Here is a 25,011-nt window from a genome sequence, read left to right as displayed (position 1 = left end):
CACAAATTTCATATATTTGCTGATTTAAGGCATGTTATAAAAATAAAGGTATAAACACTCTACTACTATTCATAGAAGATTCAGTAGAGTATATACTTCAGAAACATACAGTTTATTATAATCCTGATGGCAATACATCTATGTAAAGTAACATGTTACAGACACAAGAATGTCTGTGGTAGACAAAAACAGAATAATCTATTTCAACAGGTGTGACAATGAAATGTGACAAATCAGCACATCAGCTGTTATTCCACCACCCATCCAACCATACTCCCTTCAAGCATTCATGGATGTTTGCTATTTTAAAATTTGTATTAAATGGAAACTACAATCTCTAGGAGAAAAGATAATGCCCTTTTATCTGTTTGTAGATCTGAAACATAGGGTATATTATAATCCAGGAATAAAAAATCATAAAAAATACAAATGCTGTCATTCAGATCATCATTATATGAAAATCATTAAATGCAAGGCTCTTGTTCATGGCAAGCAAGTCTGATTTAAAAGATCAAATTAGAAACTCACACTCTTCCATCTTCTGCAAATACTTAATTTTAAATAAAAATGGAATAAAAATTTAATCAGATGAATCTATCTGAATCCCATCTAGCTTACTGGACTAGTTAAGGAGAAATGAAAAAATTTACTTCTGCCTAAAAGCCATAAAGCTCACAGATATGATAGATGCAACAATACATTTTCATAAGATAGTCCCCTAGGACCATGAAAGCAGCTGTGTGACTCTGAATGTGGCTCTCCATTCCAGAACAGTCAGCAATCATTTTGCACTGAAATAACTTAAGCATGTCTTTGACTTAAGATCAAATAAAATATACCCCTCCTTCACTTTCCCTAAAAAGGACCTAAAAAATATTGTAGCCAATTCAATACCAGCATCCTCAGGGGGGAAAGTGACAGAGAACTCTGAGTGGAAAGAAGCTGATTGTCATTGGAATGTTTATAAAATTTCTGCAAAAGCATGTGACCATACACACAATTGCCAGAGCCTCTCCCAACATCATGGAATTGGTCAACACCAGTGGGAGCCCTAGATCTTAAATAAGAACAACACAGTATATCCTTGAAGAAAAATGAACTCCTGATCTTGTTACAGGTCATCAAGGGGAAAAAGTTTTATGCAAACAGTATGGATTTTCACCTCCTTTCTCACTGAGCATTACAAATGGATTATACTCCTATATGATATTTTAATCTAACTACCATTTACTCTTCCCTGCCACAGTTGATGTGAAAAGGATTTTCCAAGGATTGTATTAGTTGCTGTTACATTTTTTTTCCTGTTTGTTAGGTGCTTTTACATATTCCTTAAACTCCTATGACATTGAAGTTTGAATTAAATATCCTTTTGCAGAGTCATATCTCTTGTGATAAAATTTAGCGTTATATTTTGTTTGTAAGCTTCTTGGTGGCCCAAAGAATGCATCTTATTTTCTTTGCACTCTTCTCAGAACAGAGCTGTGATATCATGTAGAAATTACAGGTGAAGGGCCCTCCCTGGTGGTGCCGCAGGTTAAAGCTCAGCACTGCAAGCGTGTTCCATCCCTGCCCCATAGGTCATCCACTTGGTGTGGGAGACCTCTCCTGACCATCCTGCTGCTCCCCTGAGTGGTGTACTTTATTGATCTGCCTGTTCTGCTCTCGATTCTGTCTCTGGTGAATCCTCTCACTGCCCCTGCACCTCTGGCCTGCATCCAGCTCTGTATGAATAAATAAATAAATCTTTAAAAATAACAATAAAAATAAAGAAAATAAATTACAAGTGAAGGGCCCTCCCTGTTGATGCAACAGGTTAAAGCTCAGTACTTCAAGGAAGCTACAGCCACTTTAGTACAAGTTCGATCCCTATCCCCACTTCTCTCCTGACCTGCCCGCTGCTTCCCTCAGCATTTTACTTTGTCAGTCTGTCCTGCTCCCAATCTGTCTCTGGTGAATCCTCTCACAATTCCTACACCTCTGGCCTGCATCCCAGTTCTGTATGCATAAATAAAAAAAGCCTTAAAAATTATAAGTGAAAACACTTTTTAAAGCATTTTTCAGACTATTCTATCCACTATGTTAATTGTATAACAGGATATAACTCACTTAATATTTACAGTACACTATGAGTTTCTTATTCTTATTATTCCATAGTTACAAGTAAGGGGAAAAAGGGCACAGAAAGTTAGAAAGCAAAACAAAAGAAATCTTGCACTAAGGTCATAGCCAGAGTGGTAGAGCTAGTTTTAATGCTGGTACTTAGAGTACAAGCCATAGATAATGAGACCACTTTCAGCTTAAACAGTATGTCACACATTTTCCTACTGTACTGGGAGCAAAAGAAAGAAATGCTCCTGCCTCCAAAATTTACATTAGTATCTACATGAAAGTATATTAAAATTGCCATAGAACATATATTAAATTCCATGTGTTGCTATTTTTAACTTGTTTAAAATTTGTGACAAAACACAAATCAGAAATTTGATACTTGATGTGTGTTTTATACACATTAGACTAAACTTATGTTTTAACTCATGTAATTCCTTGGTTAAAAAAATAATAAACTTGGGGGGCCTCCCTGGTGGCGCAGCGGGTTAAAGCACAACACAAAGAAGCTTAAAACCACTTCCTCATGAGTTCGATTCCCGCCTGCCCCGGAGGAGCTCCACATGGCGAGGCAGACCTCTCCTGACCCGCCGGCTGCTCCCCTCAGCAGTGTACTACGTCGATCTGCCTGTTCTACTCCCCACTCTGTCTCTGGTGAAGCCTGTCGCCGCCCCTGTGTCTCTGGCCTGTACCCCAGTTCTGTATGCACACATAAATAAATCTTAAAAAAATAATAATAAAAACTTTTTTTTTTTTTTTACATCTTGTATTACATAAATGATCAACTTGTATGGCAAATAAATGAAAAAGAAAAGTTCGAAAACAGGGTTAACATCAGAATTTAGTCTCTTATCTATACTTTTGAAAATGACTTAATAATATATCTGAGGGTGGATTGAACAGTGTTTTAACATAACTACACAGTAAATCGAAGATAGCAAATATAGTATAATAATTATAAAATCTTTGTCAGAGTAAAAATAAGACTCACAGGTAACTTTGAATTTTGGCTGAGAAGAACCCATATGTCTTTTCACAGATATAATTTAATATCAGCTATAATTACAATCTTAGAGACTAATTGAATTCTGATCTCTAATGTTTTGTGAGAGAAAGCATGTTAATGTGACTTATTTTATTTCCCTATTTAAATGATGAAGTAAAAGTATTCAATGTGACTTCTGTTGCCCTGCAATTACACTTAAAATTGTCTAATTGTTGCATTAAATGATGCCCAGTCTAATAACAAGCAATGTTTCAAGAAGACACTTGTTTTCCAAATGAAAGTCTTTTGGTTTTAATTATTGGAATATTATTTTATTGCCAACATGAGCATGTGGATTTTATTCTGTTTCACATGCCACTTTCTAGAACCATCTTCTTGTTTGCTCTCTGCCCCATGAGGCTGACCTCCCAGACATTCTTGCTTCTAACATTTGCTGAGTGTGGCCAATGGGAAAAACCACGACATCAGAACATGGGAACGATGAGAAATTTTCTTTGCCTGCTAGTCTGTGGTTTGGGCCTGATAGTCTGTGGTCTGGGCAGTGGCCGTGTTCCTTGACTTCAGGCTCCTGTTGGGTGACCCTTCCAGGTGCTCACTCAGTTCCAGCAACATTGTCCTATCCCCACTTTGGATCTAGCCATAGTAATGAATACCTTGCCACTGTAGGTCCCTGGCGCCTTGCCATCCCGTATGAATTAATTCCTTTATTCTTTCTGACATCTCAAATCTAATACTGCCATTAAACCTTTTCAATTAATTACTGTGAGTACATCATCATTTTTTTTTCACAAATTATTCCCCATTGGGGATCCTAAAGGATAACACAAGCCAGATGATTCATAAGATAAAAATGAAATGTGAACAACTAATGAATGAGAATTAATTACCCACCAATAGAGCTGCACAAATTGGGCCATGGATAATGTAGAGGAGGTGAGTATCAGAACTGATCCAGCAGCTGGGGGGAGAAAAAAATATGGAAATTAGATTAAAGAGTTTTGTTTTCCTTAATTTGAAGCAAAATCTGAGAGTTTATCTTACTTGTCATTGTAGTACAAACATCTGGCAACAGCATGTATGCAAGCAGGAATCAGTGGAAATCCTGTAAATATCAAAGACAAAGAAAATGAATAGATAACCTCTATAAATGTAAAATGTGTCATACAATATGCCAGGTACTCTAGAAACAAAAGTAACTGGTCATTACATGTTCACTAAAGAAATGTTAACTGTATAGTCAAACTGTATAGTCAAATATATTTTCAGGCTTGTGCTGTATTTGTGTATGTTTTCTTTTAGTATAAGTCATACTGAATCAGTTATTATAGGCTAAGTCAAAAATGTCCTAACTAACTCCTAATGTTTAGAAAAAAATAAGGTATCAAACACTGTGAAGTAGAATTGGTCAATATTTTATAGATGATCACAAATGGAACAAGTTGAGACAGACTATGAAAAAGAGAAAGGAGAGCATATTTTATGGATCAGAAATTTTGCATGGTTTGAGCATTCTAAATCAGATCTTTCAAACAGGAAATGAAGAAATATTTTATAAAGCTAATACAAATGTATTAAACAATACATGTGTATACATACTTCTACTTTGCCTAGTATCTGAATGGATACATAGGCCAAGTGTAGTTTTATTTACATTTCTGGAAACTAGTTGTTTTGAACTCATATTTAGCATTTTATATTTTACATTATTCCAGTTATGTTTTTAAATGTGGTCAAAAAACACATCAGTGAATACTTTATGGGAAAAAAAATAGGCCTTTTGCATAGAGCTCAATTACTGATCTCTACAAGTTTGTGCTAAAATAAAATATTTTAAAATACTTTTTAGAATGAAACTTCAAAACTGGTTAAGCCAGTGCCCTAATTTTTCACACAAGGAAAAAAAGATTCTGAATAGTGTGAAGACTATACCCCTAATTCATGATTCTAATTCTACTGTTCTAGTCCCTACTTATTCAGCTAAGACATACATTGGAAAACTAAGTAGAAAGAAGATTGTATTATTAATTGATCTCTGATTACTTACCACAGTGAGGAAAGATTAATCACCTGGTATTATTTTAGAATGACTAAAAATAAGTATATTTTATTACAAAATATATTTTATTGCTATGCATCCTCCAAAAGTTTTCTTAATAAATGAATCAGCAGACATGAATAATGACTGGAACTTACCCCATCCAAGAAAGTAATACCACATCAAGTGTTGCTTCTCTGCGAACACTGCCACCACAATGAGTGTGTGCAGGTAAATGCCTTCACAAAGCATCCAAAAGTAGTTACACCCCATCAGGTAAAGATGAATGAACTGTGATACTTTACAACTAATCTGTGAGAAAAAAGAAAAAATAATCACAGTTAGTCACAAAAAAATGTACATACTTACATTCATAAACTAAAAGAACACTACATTCATTCTCATCTAATGTTGCCTCAAAAGATTTTAGACATGGACTCCAAAGATTTATAATGGTAACCCTTCCAGAAAATGTATAAGTTCATTTTATACTGTATTTAATGATTGTGTATTTTCTAAGTGTGGTCCAGTTATCATGAAAGTATAGTGTAAAAAAATCGCATGTGAATAACTATACAATTGTTGTTATCTATTTTAAAAATGTCATCTTGTGCCTGATTGTTGTTTTCTGTTGGAAAAATATTAATAATTATTTTAATAATTTTAAGATTTATTAAAGTACAAATGAATTTGGGAATTTTGTGTCTTTACATGCTACCAGTCCAAATATTTACAAATAATAATCCAAAGAATCCATTCTTTATTTTGTTCAAGTATGGGATCTGGGAGTTTCATGTAAGTAAAAAAAAAAAGAATTTTCCTTACTCTTTTCCAGAGTTATCTACTTTCTCTGTTTTTAAAGGGGCAGGAAAAAGGAGATTCAAATATAGGGTAAAGGAAGCACAAAGGAATAAAAAATATACTTCACTCTTTTCAAAAGAAGAATAAATTTAAAACTTTGAATTGCATGGCTAGTTATACTTGCCAGTTCTAATTTCTGGTCTGGAACTCAGTAAATATTTCTGCAATTATCATCATATATTTTTCAGCTAAAATATTGTAAATCAAATGCACTGGAAGATAAATATTGGGTTATTAAAGAATAGGAATAATAAAATTTGTATGAACTAGCTTAAATATTTTAGGTTTTTTTAATCTAAAATAATTCTGAAGCATGTGTTATCACTAGTCTTATATTCTACAGCTAAAAATCCTTGTACTAGAGGAGTTAAATGATTGTTAATATTCTTTTTTTGATTGTTAATAATGTAAAACAACAATCAAAATAACACCCAGAACACAAGTCCAAAATTCACTTTGTTCTTACTACCATGCACAACCTTTGTTCTCACTACCATGCACAGTCTTCTGACTGAAAGTTATTTATAAAGTTTATTCAGCTACAGAATACATGGCATTACATTTTAGCATACTTGTTATCATATACATATTAACACAGTCTTCTCAAAGGTAAAAATGAGCTATATGTCTATATTATAGAAAAATGACAGATCAGGCTTTCCTGGTGGTGCAAAGAGTTAAAGCCCAGCATTTACAAAGCTATCTGCAGCCATAGCAGCTGCAGCGGGAGTTGGATCCTGGCCAGGGAGGTGACCTCCACAGTGCAGAAGACCCCTCCTGTCTTGCCAGCTGCTGCCCTCAGCAGTTATTTCAGTAGATCTGCCTGTTCTGCCCCCTACTCTGTTTTTGGTGAATTCTCTCATCACCTGCCCCTCTGCACCTCTGGCCTGCACCCCAGCTCTTGTATGTACAGATAAATAAATTAGTCTTTAATAATAAATGACAGAGCAGCTTCAAATAAGGACCTATGTTGTATAAGAAATTCATCTCTAAATGGATTTCTAATGCTTGGTTTCATTAATCTGTAAACTATTATGATTAAAAAAACTTAAAGCATGCTTCAGAATATTTTTAAACAGAACAATGATGATATAGACAATAAAATTGCCTTTAAAATCTCTTGCTCAGCCACTTTATCACAACACTTTAAATATCCTTGCTCTAGAGAAGTTCACTCAAAACTGGCAGGACATTAGCCAGATTTTTATATTGCTAATTATACCCCAATGTATTTCCTCACCCAGTGATTTTAGAGTGGAACATATACAAGCTTGAGCAATCCGGATGCACATGTGCAAACAATGTAGGGAATTTAGAATTTTGGAAATTACCCTAAAAACACACATAAAACACATGAGGGTATTGTTTATTAACCCACTGGAATTTCTTTCCCTTCCCTGACTTTAGTAACAAGATAATTTACATTGTTTTACAAAACCACTTTAAATATATACATATACAATTCTCTTTCACAAATCTACATCCAAAACTGTAGTATACATACTACAAACATTATGAAAATAAGCAATTTTAAATATTTGAAAATATTTTTGCTATCCATGCAGATATTTCAAAAAGTTTACTTTTGTCTATAGCTTATAATAAGATAGGTGCATTTGTGTAAGTACAATTTAGAATATGTTTTTAAAAATAAAACTTTCATGCTATGGCTGCCCTGCTTATTTTTGTATAATTTTGACACCCTAAAATTTGTGTTTCTAAAAGAATTGCAAGGAGGCACTTTATAAATGTATTGGAGATAAGGAGGACTTGATAAGCTCCTTTAAAATTTCTGTATTAAAGGACGTTTAACAATATATAGGGGATGCATAACTCACTTTTCTCTGATTTTCTTAGGTTTCTTAAAGTCAATTGAAACATCTTCCATTTGTGTGTGCTATGTTTTCTAACTACCCAGACTTAGTTGATTTGATTTATTCTTTAATTCAGTTGAGTAAATGTTACAGTCATTAACCTTTCTTTGCCACCAAAAGCAGGACTCTAGCTATAAAATCAGGAGAGATTATGTGTAAATATAAATAATTGAAACAAGAGTTGAACTCCTAATTTGTCCACTTAATCTTTGTAAGTTGGGAATATTGAGAAATATTTACCTTTAGATATTGTACTGTAGCTTCTCACCCCCTCCCCGCCAAAACCCCCACCCCCGCCACCCACACAGTATCTTGTCTGTCCTACCAGCTCCTTGAACCTAAGGATTTAACCACCATTTACTTACAGGATTGGTAGCTACTAAAGCCTGGTTGTTGGCCACTGCAGTGAAATGAATGATTGTCACAATAGAATTGCAAACAAAAGAGAAGAACAAGTTTTTGTGCAAGGTAATCCTTTGGCAACTTAGGCTCCTAAAAAGCAAGAAAAGCCAAAGCATGTTGACATCATAAAATGTTTCCATATTAAATACTGTTAATACTAATTCAAGCCGTTGCTCTAAATTTGGAAGACGTTTTTTATTCTCCCCAAGATTAACTATTGATTAAATCTTAGTTTTACCTAATTACCTACAGATAACGTAGAGCCAAATTAGTAGCTTCTGTATAGGTAGACGTATTTTGGGATAGGAAATATATCCTTTAAAGACCTTTACATAGAATTCATCAGTTTAACTCTCAATATTATTCATACTTTAATTAAATCTAAGAACTCTGAAACAAGTGATTATAAAACTCATGTTAAAATTAGTGTTTTGAATTTGTCAGATTTTCACATAGACAATCTTCCTTCATTATACCTTATAGGTTGTTCTGTTTATATAACCTGTGTGTGGTGGTAATGTACTTTTTAGGGTCAGAATTAAATAACCATAATCATGAGAAAAAGGAAAACTATGGTTTTATATCCAGGGCCATTGATTAAAGAAACACAAAAAAATAAAACTTCATGATTTTCAGATTATAAGCAAAGGACTAGGAGTTGCTGCTTAGACTGCAAGTCAGAAATACTTAAAGATAATATACGGGAATAAAGTAAGAAAACTTTCAAAATAGTAACATGTGACAAAGGAGCTAAAGATATGAACCAAGGACCATAATACAAATAGCATTTATATTATAAATAATAGTATTTATAATATACATGAAAACATCAGAATTAAGTAAAATAAAATGCTAACTGTAGTAAGGTGGAAACAGTTAATTTTTCTATGTACACTTAGATCCTCTACTTATGATCATCTTTATTTCTGTTCTGAATTCCTTTTTCTTATGACTCTGCTCCTTTATGGATCTGGCTTGAAAGTTCAGGTGTTAGAAATGAGCTACTGGTATCTATTTTCTCCTCTCTGTGATAATTTGAGTAGAGTCATAAAAAAATGGTTTCTCATTTTCTTATTAAGCGATAAAATGATATGCTGTATTTCCCTCTTTTAGATGCAAACAATGCCAACTATGAGCAATATTTTAAATGATAGAGTGGTAACCTATTATAAATAAAATATTTCACCTTAAACTCAAGCAAATACTTAGGAGGTCACATGAAATCATTTTCATACAGAAATATCAAGCTTATTTTCAATTTTTTACTATTCAAATTATATGGTCAACAAGGATAAAATAAAAACCCATATAAATTCAAAGCAAATACTTCTGCTTTGGAAATCCTGATATCCAATTGAAATGTCCAGTGGTAGTGAACTAGATCAAAGTTAAGTCATTTCACTTTGTGTTGTGTGAATATGTCCTATGCACAACAGTGGCTACTTGATGATTTCCTTTCTTCCATTTTTGATTCTAGGTTCTTTGCAACTTAAATACAGACCTATGTTATATGACATGTGCTTCTCATCAATGTCTAGTGGTAAAAGGAAGCTCAGATTTTTCCAGTGATGCATATTTCTCTTTTTTAAAATAGATTCGTTAACACAAATATAAGTACATGAGTACCATCAAAATCAACTTATAAATTAAAACCAAAGCAATGCACTTGGTAAACATAGGTTTGTTTACATGAAATCCTAAAAAAATGTTTGGATAATATTTTCAAATGCTAACCTGCAACAATTTTATCTATTCTCAATTATTAAATGTACTTACCTTACTCTAAAATTTTTAGACAATTATTTTATGGGGCTAGAGAATGTTTTACCAAAAAACTCCGCTCTCTTTAACTGCTGTAACATCTCATTCTATCCTAGCATAACCACAAAATGAAAATGTGGTTTGTGGGTCTGGATTCTTTCCATGTCATGTTCTCTTCATGTAATTATCATAGAATTTGATTTCAATATGTCATTCTGACAAGCAACTTATAGAGGCACTCAGTGCAAGTTTGTCAACAAAACCATTACAGTGGTGTAATTGACCAGTGCCTTTTAATCTTCTTTTGAAACAACAGAAACAGGTAGCAGTAAGTAAATACTTCTCTGACACATGATCTGAGAGTAAGCCTGAACTGAGAGAAATCTGTGCCACTACTGACAGAAGCACTCTTGGCCAGATAATTTAAAAACAAATTCCTAGTTTCTTCATTTGTTCTATAGTACAGGGTTAACAATAGCACTTTATGAGATTGGCTTGAAAGCTAAAAGAGGTAAATCAAGTCTGGGGCTTAGGATAATACTTAATGGTGGTCAACAGTTATTAAGATGTGTGTGTGTGTGTTATCTATGATATATATATATTTGTAGTTATATGGCTAATTTTAATCATGCTCATTCATGCTTTCTTGTCACAAATAATAGAATAGCACTAAGTATCAATTGAGTAATATAAAACCACCACATATAAAAACCAGTGTGTTTTCAAATAATACAACAAAGCAATAAATAAGCTGCCAACATTTTTGTTACAAAAACACCGAATTTAACATTTGAAAGACAATTTCCATAAAATCAATGACTATAGCTCTAACAATCTGAATTTCTTTACCAAGGATTTTCATCCTTCCCAGAATTATCTCAAATGACCACTTTCATTATCATACTGACCCCATATTCAAAGTAAACAATCAGAAAAGGCATAAACAAAGGCAAAATACTAATCTTTGTTTCCATTAACTTTTGACACAGGGTAGACATTTCTAAACTGCTTTCTTCAAAACTAATCCTGAGCAAAACTAATCATGGAGGAAATATAAGCAATAAAATAATAGTCCAGTCTATGAAGTGTTACTTCTGCAGTCTGCTAATTTAATGTCAAGATACTTAGATCTTTTCCTCAGAAACCACAGGTATTCAGAAGGAAAGCTTATGTTGATCTGAACATGCCAAAACAACAGGCAGAAAGCAATAAATAAGTTAGCAGTGTGAGCAGTATGGTTGTCTTTCATGTCCTTAATGGTGTGTTGAGTTCATGGAATCACCTGGGTAAGTGTGACAGAGTACACAAAGCCTTCTAGCAAGAGCTCACTTTACAGACTGGGTTGCTGTCGAATCACTTAACCAGATTAGAAAGCACAAAAGTGTTTCAACCAAGTTGCTCAGTGAAGTCCTGGAAGAGAAAAATTTGCACTAGCTCTATTGTGTTCCCTCCTCCCTGCCCTTCTTTTTATAGTTATTCATTTTGTATGACTACCTGGTTTCCTCTGATGTGCAAATGCTTTTCATCATCTCCTAATGGGAAGGAAAGAAACTACCAGGCTTTCTGAAATGTCTGATTCTTACAAACAAATCAACCAATCAACCAACCTTTAGAAGTGAAATGCACGATAAGAATACTTTTAAATACTCCAGGCACAGAGATAAGATCTTTATATCTGTTATCCATTGAACAAGTCCAGAAGCTTCATTATCATTTAATATAATTGAGATAAGATGCTCAAGGGCATAACCTTTGTAAGTGATCTGTTGAATTTGAATGTTGATGTTTTTAAGGAAGCAATAAAGATTTATCTCTTTTAATAGTCATTTATTTTGTTATTTATAATTTTCTGATGTTTAATAATGTACTGTGTATTTTTTCTGGACCAAAAATTGTGGGTAATACAGAGTAAGATCCTGACCTCTGTTACTTAAGCAATAGTGAAGTATGAAGAAATACATAAGGTGTATGATCTAATTCTAGAGACTGTCATATGCCTTTTGTAAATTAACATATGATTAAGAGTTAGAATGTGGCCAGAATGAGGGAGGATATTCAAAATAGAACAGTCTACATAGACAACAAAAGATATGGATGAATCAGTCCCTGATTCAGTCCTAAGGTTAAAATTTTGAGGAAGGGGAAGAACAATGTGAAAAGAACACAAAGCAAAAATCGACACTTTTTTTTTCAACGCTAAGATTAGGAAGTTCAAAAAGCATAATTTACTTAATGACTTTTGATTTTGAAGGTCAGACTCCTGTGCTATATCTTAGCATTCCAACTGTAAATGGTGGCAGCTCAAAGCTGTTGGTTTTTGTCTTTCCTATCTTCTAAAAGGACACTATAAGTTGGAGAATTTACTTTTCTCTCACATATCTGTAGGTTTAGTTAGAAAAATAAACTGTATCTGCAAGAATGAAAGGCCAATTTGAAGATTTTAATATGACTTCTGGGAGGAAAATGTTATGATATTTCTCATCTCTACTTCAAATTGCAGTTTTAATCCATTCATATATTATATAGTTTTTCACAACAAGCGATATATTATTACCTTTCTTTCTTAAAATGATTTTTCATTCTATTCCTATGAAAATTTAGTTGTACTTAAGACTACATTTCCATTTCTATAAGAAAAACAGATGAAATACACTTACAAAGAAGTTACAATTTCTCAAATATATCCTAAGAGATATTTGAACTTTATATTCAGTTGTGGCATTAATAATAAATTTACTGTTTAAAATGAGTGAATTCTTTAATTCAGTTATTTTATATTTCTATACCTGGAATGCTTGCATAAACAGTTAAAAAATTACATTATAGTAGAACTGGTTTTGTTAGAGTAAATTCATATACCACTCAATCCTTATTCACATCTTATATTTCAGTGTGGAAATGCAATGATTTGATTGTACAGTTACATTGGACATATTTTAAAAGGTTTCCAACTAACTCACATTACTTATTAGGAAGCTTTTCAACTCCCACTGTGTTTAAGTTAAGAAGAGAGGATTCTTCAGTACTTTGATTAAATTTCATTAATTTGGAAATAAATTCAGTGAGTATGGTATGGTCTAATAAAGCATTATAAGAAAAATATTTAAACTACCCCTAATGTTAGGCTGAAGGAAGCCTGGGGTACATACAGCAGAACACCATATGACATAGAACAGTTACAGTGAGTGAAATGTATGAGTTGAGAAAACTCATCGGCACTGAGAGATGTTCTCAAGGACCAGTAGATGGCTGTTTCTGAACTCATATATTTGTGATGTTTTAAATCAAGATATTTAAGTGAAAAATCTAATTTACTAAAACAAGGACAACAAGGTATGCTTTGTAAAGTAGAAGTTTGTTCTTAATGTTTCATTGTAATATTTTGTGAATAGTTTTGCTTGAACTCATTTTTTGGATTGAAATGTGAAAAACAGTTTTTAGGAGAAAAATTCTATTTGTAATTCAAGAACTATGTGAAGAAATTGAAGAAACACAAGTTCCTAACATTGAATCTATTTAGATATAAAAGGAAAAGGTGAGAGTTAGTAAAATGTGTCCAAAAAGCAGAAATAGCAGTATTCAAAGATTTTTTTAATTAAATTGAAAAAGTTGAGAAGTTTTGACCTAACAACTGGGAAATTTTTTTCTTGGTAAATTTTAGTTGAGACTTATCTCAGCAACCTAGAACAGTATCATTGTCTCTATAGTTGTAAATGTTCAGTTTGACTTTAAAGTTGTTTTGGATCTGTGTGAAATATCAGGCAAATTAATAGGAAAAGCAATAACTCTTCCCTTTCCCTACACATACTACTTAGATGTTACATGTGTTTTTTTGTGTAAAAAACATGGAACCCTTTGTGTTGCAAGGAAGGATAGGAGGTAGGATTTACTGTGCTCACAAATTGTTAAATAGTAATTAAAATGTAATTTATAACTAATTCTGGTAAAGTTTATTTATTTACTTTATCAGAAGGGTTCTGTTCTGTTTTTTCAAGGCTTATTATGAGTAAGAGTCATTGCCTCTGAGGGCTTGGCAAATTCCAGAGTTCTGTCTCTTTCTCTTTCTGTTCCCATTCTTTTTATCTCCCCCTCTGACTCTTTCCTTTAATTGACCTTAATATAAAACTGAAGTATATCTGGTAAATAATGTTTCATGTTCTCTGTTTCTAATTTAAAGCATGGATGAGTGGTAGACTTTTCTCTAAGTAAAAAAATAACAAACAGTACACTAAATCTACTTTTTGCATGGTTCTTGGTTTTTATTAAGATGGATCAGTGACCCTCAATTAACAAAGGAAAAATGCTTCTTCTACCAAAGACTTAGCAAGAGTGACAGAAACATCGGAAGAACTGAAGAGCAGGAACAGTTTGATAGACGTTTTAAAAATAACTATGATCATATGTGAAACAAAGCTCCTCTAGAAATCTAGGTTGTTTGAAAGAAAAAAATTCTATTGTTGCTGGCTCTGTATGAACGTGCTTTGTTGCCATTCAAATCAGCATTTTGTGAGATGGCCCTGGTCTCCCTTCAGTCTTGCTGCAAATTATACTGTATTGCTTTGCACAGATACTTCTGCTAATAAACATGTGTGCCTTTCTTTATTACTAGAAACAAATGACTCAAGGCAAACTCAAGGGACTCCATGGTCACAGATAAATTGTGGTAAAGTCAGCCCAAGAAATAAGCTTTTGAATCAGTTCATGTGTTCATTCATCACTAATATATGAAGTGCCTGCTACTATGTGCAAGGCAGTATGTTGAATTTGGGATGTTTAAAGAAAACAAAGCAAACATGATCCCTGCTGTCATGGAACTTTGTGATAGCCATCTTATTACTTCCTCTTCTAGTGTGTAGTTCTTTTTTTGTGTCTAGTTGAATTTCCTGTTGTAGTTGATAATTCTAGGGAGTGGAGTGGATGTGTCTTAATCAGAGACTATAGATTGCTTAATATGAAATCAATTAGCAAGAAAGTTTTAAAGGATTAAAAAGTTTTATTATTTTTGACTAATTTACTTAAGTTTTTCTGACATAATTATAGACAATTTTGGTTTTAGAAATCATTCAAGGTCTTCTTTTACATGAACATTATAATCTGCATTATAATCTTAACCCTGATATCATATATATGATACAGGTACTAATATCTGAATTCTAAATTTGATGTTAAATATTAGAAAAACAAGAATTTGCTCTATTCTCTGCAACAAGCAAATAACAGAGTTGGGCTCTGAGACCAGTTCTGTCTGTTTAAAGAAAGCACATCTTCATCTCTCTTGTTATCAAGGATATCTAGATAAATGAGTATTTAGAATGTTATATATACCTGGGTCTTTCTAGAAACGGATATCTCATGCTTTACCCAAGTCTAAGGATTTAAAAGGAAGAAAAATTTTGTTTGTTCCTACACAAATACTCCATTTTTGAAAGATAGCTAAAGTCAAATAATAACATTACTTCAAATAGAAAGAAGATAAGTTGGGAGGCAATCTAGCTAACTTAGAACGTAGGTAAAATGAGGTGTTGTTTTAAATAATATCTTCATTTCATATGGGTTAAAATTTGTACCTCTTCAAATTCTACCCATTATTTAATGTTTCAATGGAAAATAATATCAGAAATCTTCTGATCTTTGAGTTAGAAAGTAAGAATGAGTTTTCCATTCTCCTTCCTATAACTTTTTTTTGTTATTGTTTTTTAAATTACTGTTACATAGGGATCATTTTAGATGATTACTTAAGTATAGTTTGTGTGCCTATTGATTGGTAAATTCTAATGATAAAATTAGTAATTTATCATTGAGAGAGCTCTACATATTAGATATTATGTAAATCTACTTTGTAAAGTATTTTAAACAATATTATGACCCATTAGGAAAAAAATGAAGCTTACTGAGCGATAGAAACAGTTTTTTGTCCATTCTAGAAATAAGTGGTGAGGACAAAATTAGGATATATACTATATATTCAATCACAGTAAATTTATATCTGCATTCAAGAGCAAACTTGCTCAATTCAAACTTGTTTATTAGGGTCATAGGATTTGGAATTCCAGGAGATCACTGATTTCTTTTTTTGACTGTTGGTTTTGCCATAGAATATAATTGATATACTTAAGTTCATATTCTTCAGAAATGTAATGTGCATGAATGCTTTAGCAAGTGGTTGTTTATTCTGAGAGATCCCCACCATATTAGTTTTAAATCTGCAGCAATGAGTCTCCTATTTAGTAGTTAAAAGGTTGCTGCATGTCCACAGAGGGAATGGACAGAATATTGGATTATATGTTAATGATTTTGATTTATGTGAATTATAATAGAAAACCTAAAATTTTAAAACCAAAAAATTAGACAGTCAAATTTATATCTGACTTCAACATATTTTTTAGTTAAGGTAACAATGATTTATCCTATAAATCAGAGGCAAGTATTCTCACCTCTTCAGATATTTGTTATGATAAAATACCTACTGCCAAGCACCACTAGACTTGTACCATAGTCCACTTGATCTATTGCTATTTAGTTCTACTTTCCCCCTCCCTCTTTAACAGTCTCAATTTCACACTCAGAATTTCTAGGGTTTCTTAGTAGGTTATAAAATCAGTATGGTATAGTATGGTAAATTTAATTCTTTAAGAAATGTTTCCACCTTTTCAACTAAATTTAACACAATTAGCTAAAGAAAACTATATTACATTTTAAAATGTTTAATATAATTTAGTACATTTGAGGTGCTTATAATTAACTTTATATAGAATAGAATTTTTATTTTTGTTTTGGTCAGTTTCTATCAAAACCTGGATACTGTGATACTATCATAAGCCAAAACTACCACCAAAGAATATCTACATGATTTCCGCAAAATAAATGACGTTGTGTATCTTAAAGTACTAGTTGAATTCTGAATATTTGATACAATATAGGCTAAAAGCTAGTGTTCCACTTCCTTATGTACCTAGCATCCAATGAAGTCATAATTTGTGGATTTCAATAATTTTGACGTGCTATTTCTATAGTTGGTTCTGAAGCTAATAATGTTTCAAAATAATAGTTGAAACATAAGGGAGAGGAAGGGGTGGGAGAGCGTAGAGGGGAGAAGGTGGAAGAGGAGGAGAATGGTATTGAGAAGATGACAATTATGCTAAAGATACAATGAAGCATAGCTAATTATTCTTATCACATTCCATTCTATACTTACTGGTAATCAAAATAATGAAAACCATGCTCATGTACTAAATACTAGTGCATGTTTTGGTATTTACTTTCTTACTCATAAAAAATACAAACACTTGTTGATTTGTTAGATAGAGAAACTGGAACTGACTCTCCTTTCCAAACAGTAAATTTGAAGGAAAATTAAAAGTATAATTTAACAATTTTAATGATGACCACTTAAACCAGGAAAAATAAACTAACCATAATATATTCAGATTATCATTTTCAGTAATACATATGAAATTCCATTGCTACTATTTATGGAAATTATGGTTCCCATGATGAGCTATGGAATTGACCAAGAAGTTGCAAATTTAACTAAGAAGACTTATAACAATTTGACAGACTCCAAATCAAATGCAATTGTTTATTTATTTATTTTGGCTCCCTTCCTGTACATGACTTTATTCTTATGTATGTTAGCTAGGTGAAGTCAGGTTTAATGTATTTGACCAATTTTCTATCTCTATATTTGCAAAATCAATAGAAGTCAACATATTTCAATTTATTTTAAATAGCCAGTTTATTTTAAATATGTTAAATCACATATTTTGTATATTTTATCAATGAATGATATAAACATAACACTGCATTCACTAAATAGTCAAATATAAAAAAATTGCAATTTATGTACTTACTTGAAATAAAAGAATATGCCAAGTGAGATAAGCAGTGATGCAATAGATAATCCATGTCCAATTATAGTCAGGTAAAACAAATTCAGTGCCGTCTATAATTTGTATGAATAAAAAAAGTTTTAAAAGCTCATATCAATATTAATATAATTTTGTATGTGTAGAAAATCAAATTAAATAAATTTTATCTAAAAAAACTTCAGCTCCCATAACTTTAGTGTTTGTCTTGCAAATCAATAAATACCTAAATATATCTGTACAGAACTACAACTTTGTAAAACTATTAATTCACATCAAAATTTGTAACTATATGCCCTTTTTATTTATGGAATTAGATAAGTCATATATTAAATATTCTAAGGAATTTTTTTTTTAATCTAGATTGCCTCATAGTAAAGCCAGCACTTTATGTTTTGGAGGACACTGACAAATATCATTCTACATTTAAACACCTTAAGTCAAGTGTTATTTGATGAAATATACATTTCTGTTTAGATTTAAATGACCAGCAAAGGTTTATTTTCCAACTATATTTCTCTTTTTCCTTTTACAAATATAAGACAAATATGTCAGAGCCAAATCTTAATAATTGATATGTATCTGCAATGTATATAAAGGCATTCTAACTTTCTCCTAATTTCTCTTTGATTTTTAACTATGTTTTCTGTATTTGTAACTTAATTTATTTTGTATTTTTAAAAAGTTCTCTTTAAATCTTTCTATGAATAAGCCATGAACACATTACTTATGATTAAAATGAAAGCTGACAATTCAGTTTTAAGTGCTTACTATCTGTTCCTAAGTTTTCTAAGCATTTCTTAGCCTTTTCCTTCTAATCAAGCAATCTTTTTGAAAAACCTGAGGGTAGGTTTATTATTATCCCCACCTCATTTGAGGGTGAGATGATACAGAGAGTGGTTATATCTTGCCTGAGGTGAACTTGCCTCAGTATTCAAGCACTTGTAAATAAATATATGCAGGTACTTGCTATCAAAAGTTTATTGTTGTTGAAAAATATTGATAACCTTGATATTAATAAGTGGTGTTTAAAGTGGGATTGTATATTGGAGTGACCTAACAGAGTCGGGGTTGTTTAAACACTGCCAGGCCTATCTTGTTTACTTGAGCACAATTATTGAAGATAACTCTAGAGACTCCATCACAAATAAAAGTCCCTTTCCTTTATACTTTAATGTATGTTCTCTTTGGAAAATTTGACCTCCAGGACTAAAACATTGACTTGTAAATACATCATTACTTAGATTGCTTCTTCAGCTTAATGACAGGATCAATTATAGCCCTTTCAACAAAGATACTTTTCTGTATTGCTGTCTTCAACGTATATTATGAAAGGATTTTACAGTAGAATGGAACACTCACTAAATTTTCCCAGGGCTGTCATAGGTAACTTTTTTAGTAGTGTAAATTACACCTGAATGTATATTTATGCATACCTTCACTTTCTCATGTGTGTTAACATTACACTGGGTATAATTTGTCCATGTTTTGTTGCTTTCTGGATGTTTAAACCAATTTCCATCTTGGTCACAGATTTTTGTGACTTTTTCTATAAAATTGAAAAAGGACAGAGAAAATAGTAATTTAGTTAACCAATCATTTGTAGAAGAGAACTGTATATAAGTTTCTGCTTTTTACCTGAAGGATCAAAGTCCTGGAAGTAATCAGGGCAGTGCTGCATCGACTCAGTCCCTGCAGGCACATCGTTCCAGCACAACCACCCATCCCAGGTTCTGTTGCAGTAAATTCCTTCAAGGGGGAGAAACATGAATCATAGCTCCCTCTTCCTACACATGAAGACATAAAGTCTAAATAGTGGGTTCTCACTAACATGCAAAAAATATGGTCTACTGAAAAAATAAAGATATATAAAATCCATAGTAATTATATGGATTTTCATGAGGTGACTATTAGAGTACCACAGTAACATGTTAAACATTATTACTGAAAATATCTCTATGTGCACATTTTTGTCAGAACTTTTCAAAAGTGCAAGATAAATTATGTTGCTTATATTCTTCATAAATAAATAATTAAAATGCATACATACAAAAATTTAGTAAGTATTCCATAATGATATAATGGGGTAGTTGTCTTTTAAAAAATATATCAATTGCCTTTAAAATTAAAGTCATGTTTACCTTCTGTTTGTTGAATGGGATCTTGCATGATTTTTTGATAGCATTCATACTGAGCCGTCATGATTTTATTTCTAGTGACACTCAGCTGAGTTAAGTTTTCAGGGTTTTCTTCTGATTCTGCTACGGCAAAATTCTAAGGGATTAAAACAATAAAACTTCAGAATGGTGAAAATGTCTGTTGGAGACAGTGAGTCACAATGGAAATCACTAAGGGCGCTGATGTTGCATGGTCAACTGGCTTTGGGAGGAAATCCCTGTTTGTAGTGTTTGCCAGTTCCCTAGCATGGTATAAATATCCCCACAATATCCAATTTCAAGGCACAACAAAAAGTTATCAATGGCAGGGTTGGGAAGCTCAGCTTTCAGATATGTTCTGGGATTCATACAGAAATGTATTCAAATCAACATTTACTTTTTCACCTGCTCTGTGAAAGTAGCAAGATACTTAAGCCCCTAAACCTCTCCTTTCCAACTGTAAAATGGGATAAAACAGTATCAATAACAGGAATTATCTAGCACATGGTAAAATTCTAATCATTTTGATAATCATAATATACTTCATTATTATGCTGGTAAATAGATTTTATAATGTAGGCACATCAATGAGGTTTTGGACAAAGTATATATTTGTGTTCTTCCAATGTAGTGGCATTGTTTTAAGCTTCACTTTTACTTTGATTTTACATATTTTCCCCTGTTTTGCAATATAAAGTGGGAATAGACCTCTCTTCAGTTTTGTCTAATCTCTGTTAACTGTCTTTCTGTAAGCGCTCATGTCTCTGCTGTTATTTTGTCCCCTATTCTTTATTACTGTTGAACTTATCAAAGTCTCTTTGGTAATATTCCCTCAGTGTGCGATACCACTCAAGTTTCATCATCACCTCCGTGTCATTTATCTTTAACTCTTATTCTTTAACTGGCTTTAATTGCCTAAAAAAGATGTAAGTTGCAGTTGTGCTACAAGTAATAAATAGAAATTTACATCAAGATTCATTTTTTCTCTGGTTCTTAGAAAATTAATAGTTACACAAATTCAAATTCATTTTGATTCCTGAAGACTCAGATATGCATCTTGTCTGAATAAATTTAAGAGAAATGGTCATAATGTCTCAAATTACTATAATCAAATTGGTAATCTTACAGAATACTGGGAGGGAAACTGTTGGTGTGTGCTGCTCATTGGCAAGCACAGTGGAGGGTGTGAACTGAAGAAACAGAAATCCTGCTTCTTGAGTTCTCTTCTGTTTACCCAAGATAACATCTCAGAAGTACAGTTCTGGGATTGCTGCTAGACTTAAGAATGTTTCCAAATACAAATGTTAACAGAAATGTAGTCTTTCTTCTTTTTCTCATTTAAGCTTGTTATATTTCTCTTGAATTTCCTTATGTGAGACTTTGGGGGGATTACTGGAAAAGGCTACTGGAAAATTATTTGCTGGAATAGAATTAGATGAGATTGTATCTCTCAGTTTCTTGTAGGCATAACATGACATCAGATAATAGTGCAGTCAGTTTTAATGTGAGGCAGAAAGAATATGAAAATTATATTTCTGTAAATAAAAATACAATTAAAAGTACAATGTCTATAACCCTACAGTAAATCAAATGCTTTTAGTTATCTTTAGTTTACCTTCCACGGTCCACCCTCCATGCCAATGTATATGAGCAGAAACATGTCTGATTCTACACATGTACATGTACAATTGTCCTGAACTTAACATTGGCTAGCAAAGAAACACACAATAATTATTTCTATGAATGAGTGAGGAACTTAATTTTAAAATGTAGGGCATGATTGTGAATTGCTATCTGTTCATTAGTAGTCAGTCCACTGACAGAATGGAAAAAAATCAACAGGTTGGATCTGCTTTTTAAATAGATCTAATTCAAAGTCAGTAGACCTAGCTGAAACTTTATCTACTATGTACGATTATACTACATAGTTATTCTTTTCAACTGATAATTATTTTCCTCTGTTGTTTACACACTTGCACCCATTGACCTGCTTCACTTTGAACATTGCCTCCCCACACTGACCCACTATCCCATAGAACTTGTTGAAGTGTTGAAAACCGAAAAGTGTACACTGAAAGGAAATAAATCATCCTGTATTGATGAACATGCAATTAACTGAAAACTGAATATTATTTATCTCTATCAATTGTAAATATATTGAAAAGCAAAAAAATAATTGCGATGGAGGAGTTATTAGAAAATTTATACTTACCATAAAACAAGGCAATACAAACAGAAAATATAGGATACACTTTTTCTCCATTCTTAAAGCAAAAATGAATACAATATAAATTGAACTGCAATAGAAAATGAGAATTGTTATCTATTAATATCTATGAAATCATTACCCTATACAGAAAATTTCTTTTAAAAGATACAATATTTTCTTTGATTATTAAATGATAGTCTTATGTGTTATAAATATTAAGCTCATCATAAATTTAATTAGTCTTCCACACAGGAAAGCATCATCACATAAATCTTTAATTATTAGAAAACATATGTCTTTCTTTGCCTTTACTAAATTGGGTAAAGTCATTAAAGTGTCACAATGAAGACTTCTAACAAGCATAAAAGTTTAACAATTTGATGGCATGTTACTATAAAATTTATTTAGCTTTTCATTAATATTAATCTCATTTTTAACTTTATACCATTTAAACAATTTAAGAGAGAAAATTCCTTAAACCAATTTCCTGATAATCAACATTCATATGTCACACAGATGGCCTTAGAATTTAATAGATATGATTATTCACTGCAAGATTCAGTTGCTTTTTTCAGGAAATTAAAGATTCCTTATTCATCTACATTATAAAATAATGGTACAGGAGATGAACAATATCAAATAAAAGTATTTTTAAGAATATTTCCGCAGATGAGCTAATGAAAAAAAAAAGGTCTAAAACACCACCGACTAGCTGTCGAATGCTGAGAGACAAACCTTGCTAAAATAAAGTATACAATGCTTATTAAATATAAGATCCATGAATAATTTATTCTGATGGGTATTTTATAAGATATGAATTATCATGTTATAGATATAAAATATAGACATTTAATTTAATATGTAAATTTTTTACTTAGATTTAAATTGTTTTAAGAAACTTGTTATGCTTTTTATATAAAGCAAATCTTAGAATATGAATTATAAAAATCTTTTTTGTATGTTGCTTATTACTTTGAGTATTACATGCAATGATCCATAACACTACCTACTACCTAGTATCCAGAATCCATGCTATACCCTTCCTTTCCCAAGGACTCACCTAGAAGGAGTTTCTCTTTTTAATTGTAGCACTCTTCTGATTAATGCCTTCTCTTCTATCAGCTATAGTGGGTTTTTATTGTAGTTGATCTTGAGAAAAATATGACCCCCCAAAATCAGGAAATATATTAATTTTAGAATTAAACACATTGTAACAGTAGGAAAACAATGAATCAAAATTTTTTGCAATTTACTAATTAATGAGTTGACATTTTAGTTTTTATTACATTTTACTACAGGAAAATCTAATTTTCAAATACTTACATGCACAATTGTCTCCAGACTCAAATCACATTTTCTCTTGGATCATATTTGACAATGTCTTGAATAATTTCTTAAATCCAGGGGTCATGACCTGAAATATTGATTAATGTAACAATTTAATTTAATTAATTGAACCAAATAATTTAACAAGCAAAAATAATTTCCATGATAGACTGAAATTTTCAAATACTGCTATTAAAATGATATTTTGATCAAGCTATTCCAACTTTTAAAATTATCTTTGGCTAACATATATTTGTTTTTGTCACAGATATACACTGTTTCCATTAAATGAAAAAACATATAACTTTTAGTTGCTAAGATGTTTAGAATACAAAGCAATGAACTGTTTAAGTATATTTCAGAGGACTAGAATATGATAAAAAGTCTTTGAAGTTAAAATACAGTTTAATTTACCTTTAAATTATTTTTTCTTTAATGATTTATTTGGTTGTATTATTAGTCTTATTTTTATATATCCATTGACCTTTATACTGTAGGTTCACAGCCTAAAACAATATCTAATTACTTACTCTTTGTAACTGGCTCTTAATTTATTTTTGCTATAAGAATGCATGAAAAATGAAATAATAAAATATTTTAGAATCTGACACACTCAAGAACACTAATCACAGCTACTAGTTAACTGTGATTTCTATTAGAAGGTTATAGATAGTGTCTGGATTTGTATTTACAAATAGAATTGGGGAAAGAATAGTTCTTATATAGGAAGATTTACTTTCTTAGCAAAAAATGGCCTGAAAAGATTTAGTTTTGAGTTCTGTGGTTGCTTAGAATAGGCAGTAGTGTACATACTGACTTTGGAAGTCATAAATGTTAATCAGATTAAACAATTTTATTTCATATTTAAAACAATGGTTGTTCACATTTCTGCATTGATATATAAATATATATGTAAATGTAAAGAAATACTAGTCTATTTGGAAAAAGGTAGTTTTTTATAAAACAATTCATACATACAAGTCAGGATTAAATTTCCTTTAATATGTAGAAGGACACATAAATGGAAGGGGAAAGTACTTCCAAAAACATGTTTGTTTTTTTTCCCAAACCTAAAATATCTGCAAAAACATTTCACCCTACACTAGCAGTTATTTTTGTTGCTTTTTTAATCCAAGAATTCATACTTATATAGCAAATGGAAACTTCATTCTCTTCTTCTACACTATGTAGAATAGATTGTGCCACTAATAGGCATACCCTCTGTGAGACTGTGTCATGTCCATTTTATGAGAGATTTCCTTCTCTTGAGTTACCGCTCTACAAAGAACTTATCAAAATGACCTTGCTGGTAAAAACATGTGACATTTGGTAATCATGGAAGAAACATCCCTTTCACCAAGAAGGTCAATTTAGATTGAGTCTCATAATGTCATCTGTCATGTTTATCAA

At 31.8% G+C, this 25,011-nt stretch overlaps 1 protein-coding gene across 3 annotated transcripts in view; it reads right to left on the bottom strand.

Moving 5' to 3' along the window:
* Nucleotides 1–25,011, bottom strand: part of CALCRL (calcitonin receptor-like) — a 76,596-nt gene that overhangs the window by 7,794 nt on the left and 43,791 nt on the right. For 2 of the 3 annotated variants that reach the window (XM_012725763.1, XM_012725768.1), the window contains exons 2-12: nt 23,599–23,689; nt 23,336–23,424; nt 22,279–22,363; nt 20,052–20,184; nt 19,549–19,659; nt 19,347–19,459; nt 17,896–17,987; nt 8,248–8,374; nt 5,306–5,459; nt 4,154–4,214; nt 4,004–4,070 (exon numbers count right to left, since the gene is read on the bottom strand). In XM_012725763.1, coding sequence (XP_012581217.1) covers nt 4,004–4,070; nt 4,154–4,214; nt 5,306–5,459; nt 8,248–8,374; nt 17,896–17,987; nt 19,347–19,459; nt 19,549–19,659; nt 20,052–20,184; nt 22,279–22,329 — 909 coding nt within the window. In that variant the 5' untranslated portion in view covers nt 22,330–22,363; nt 23,336–23,424; nt 23,599–23,689. The remainder of the gene's footprint in view (nt 1–4,003; nt 4,071–4,153; nt 4,215–5,305; nt 5,460–8,247; nt 8,375–17,895; nt 17,988–19,346; nt 19,460–19,548; nt 19,660–20,051; nt 20,185–22,278; nt 22,364–23,335; nt 23,425–23,598; nt 23,690–25,011) is intronic. The other variant, XM_004674456.2, reaches the window with a different exon arrangement.

Source organism: Condylura cristata, unplaced genomic scaffold (assembly GCF_000260355.1).
Source record: "Condylura cristata isolate star-nosed mole 26May11 unplaced genomic scaffold, ConCri1.0 scaffold00002, whole genome shotgun sequence".
Lineage (NCBI taxonomy): Eukaryota > Metazoa > Chordata > Mammalia > Eulipotyphla > Talpidae > Condylura > Condylura cristata.
This window is presented reverse-complemented; position numbering and strand designations above follow the sequence as displayed.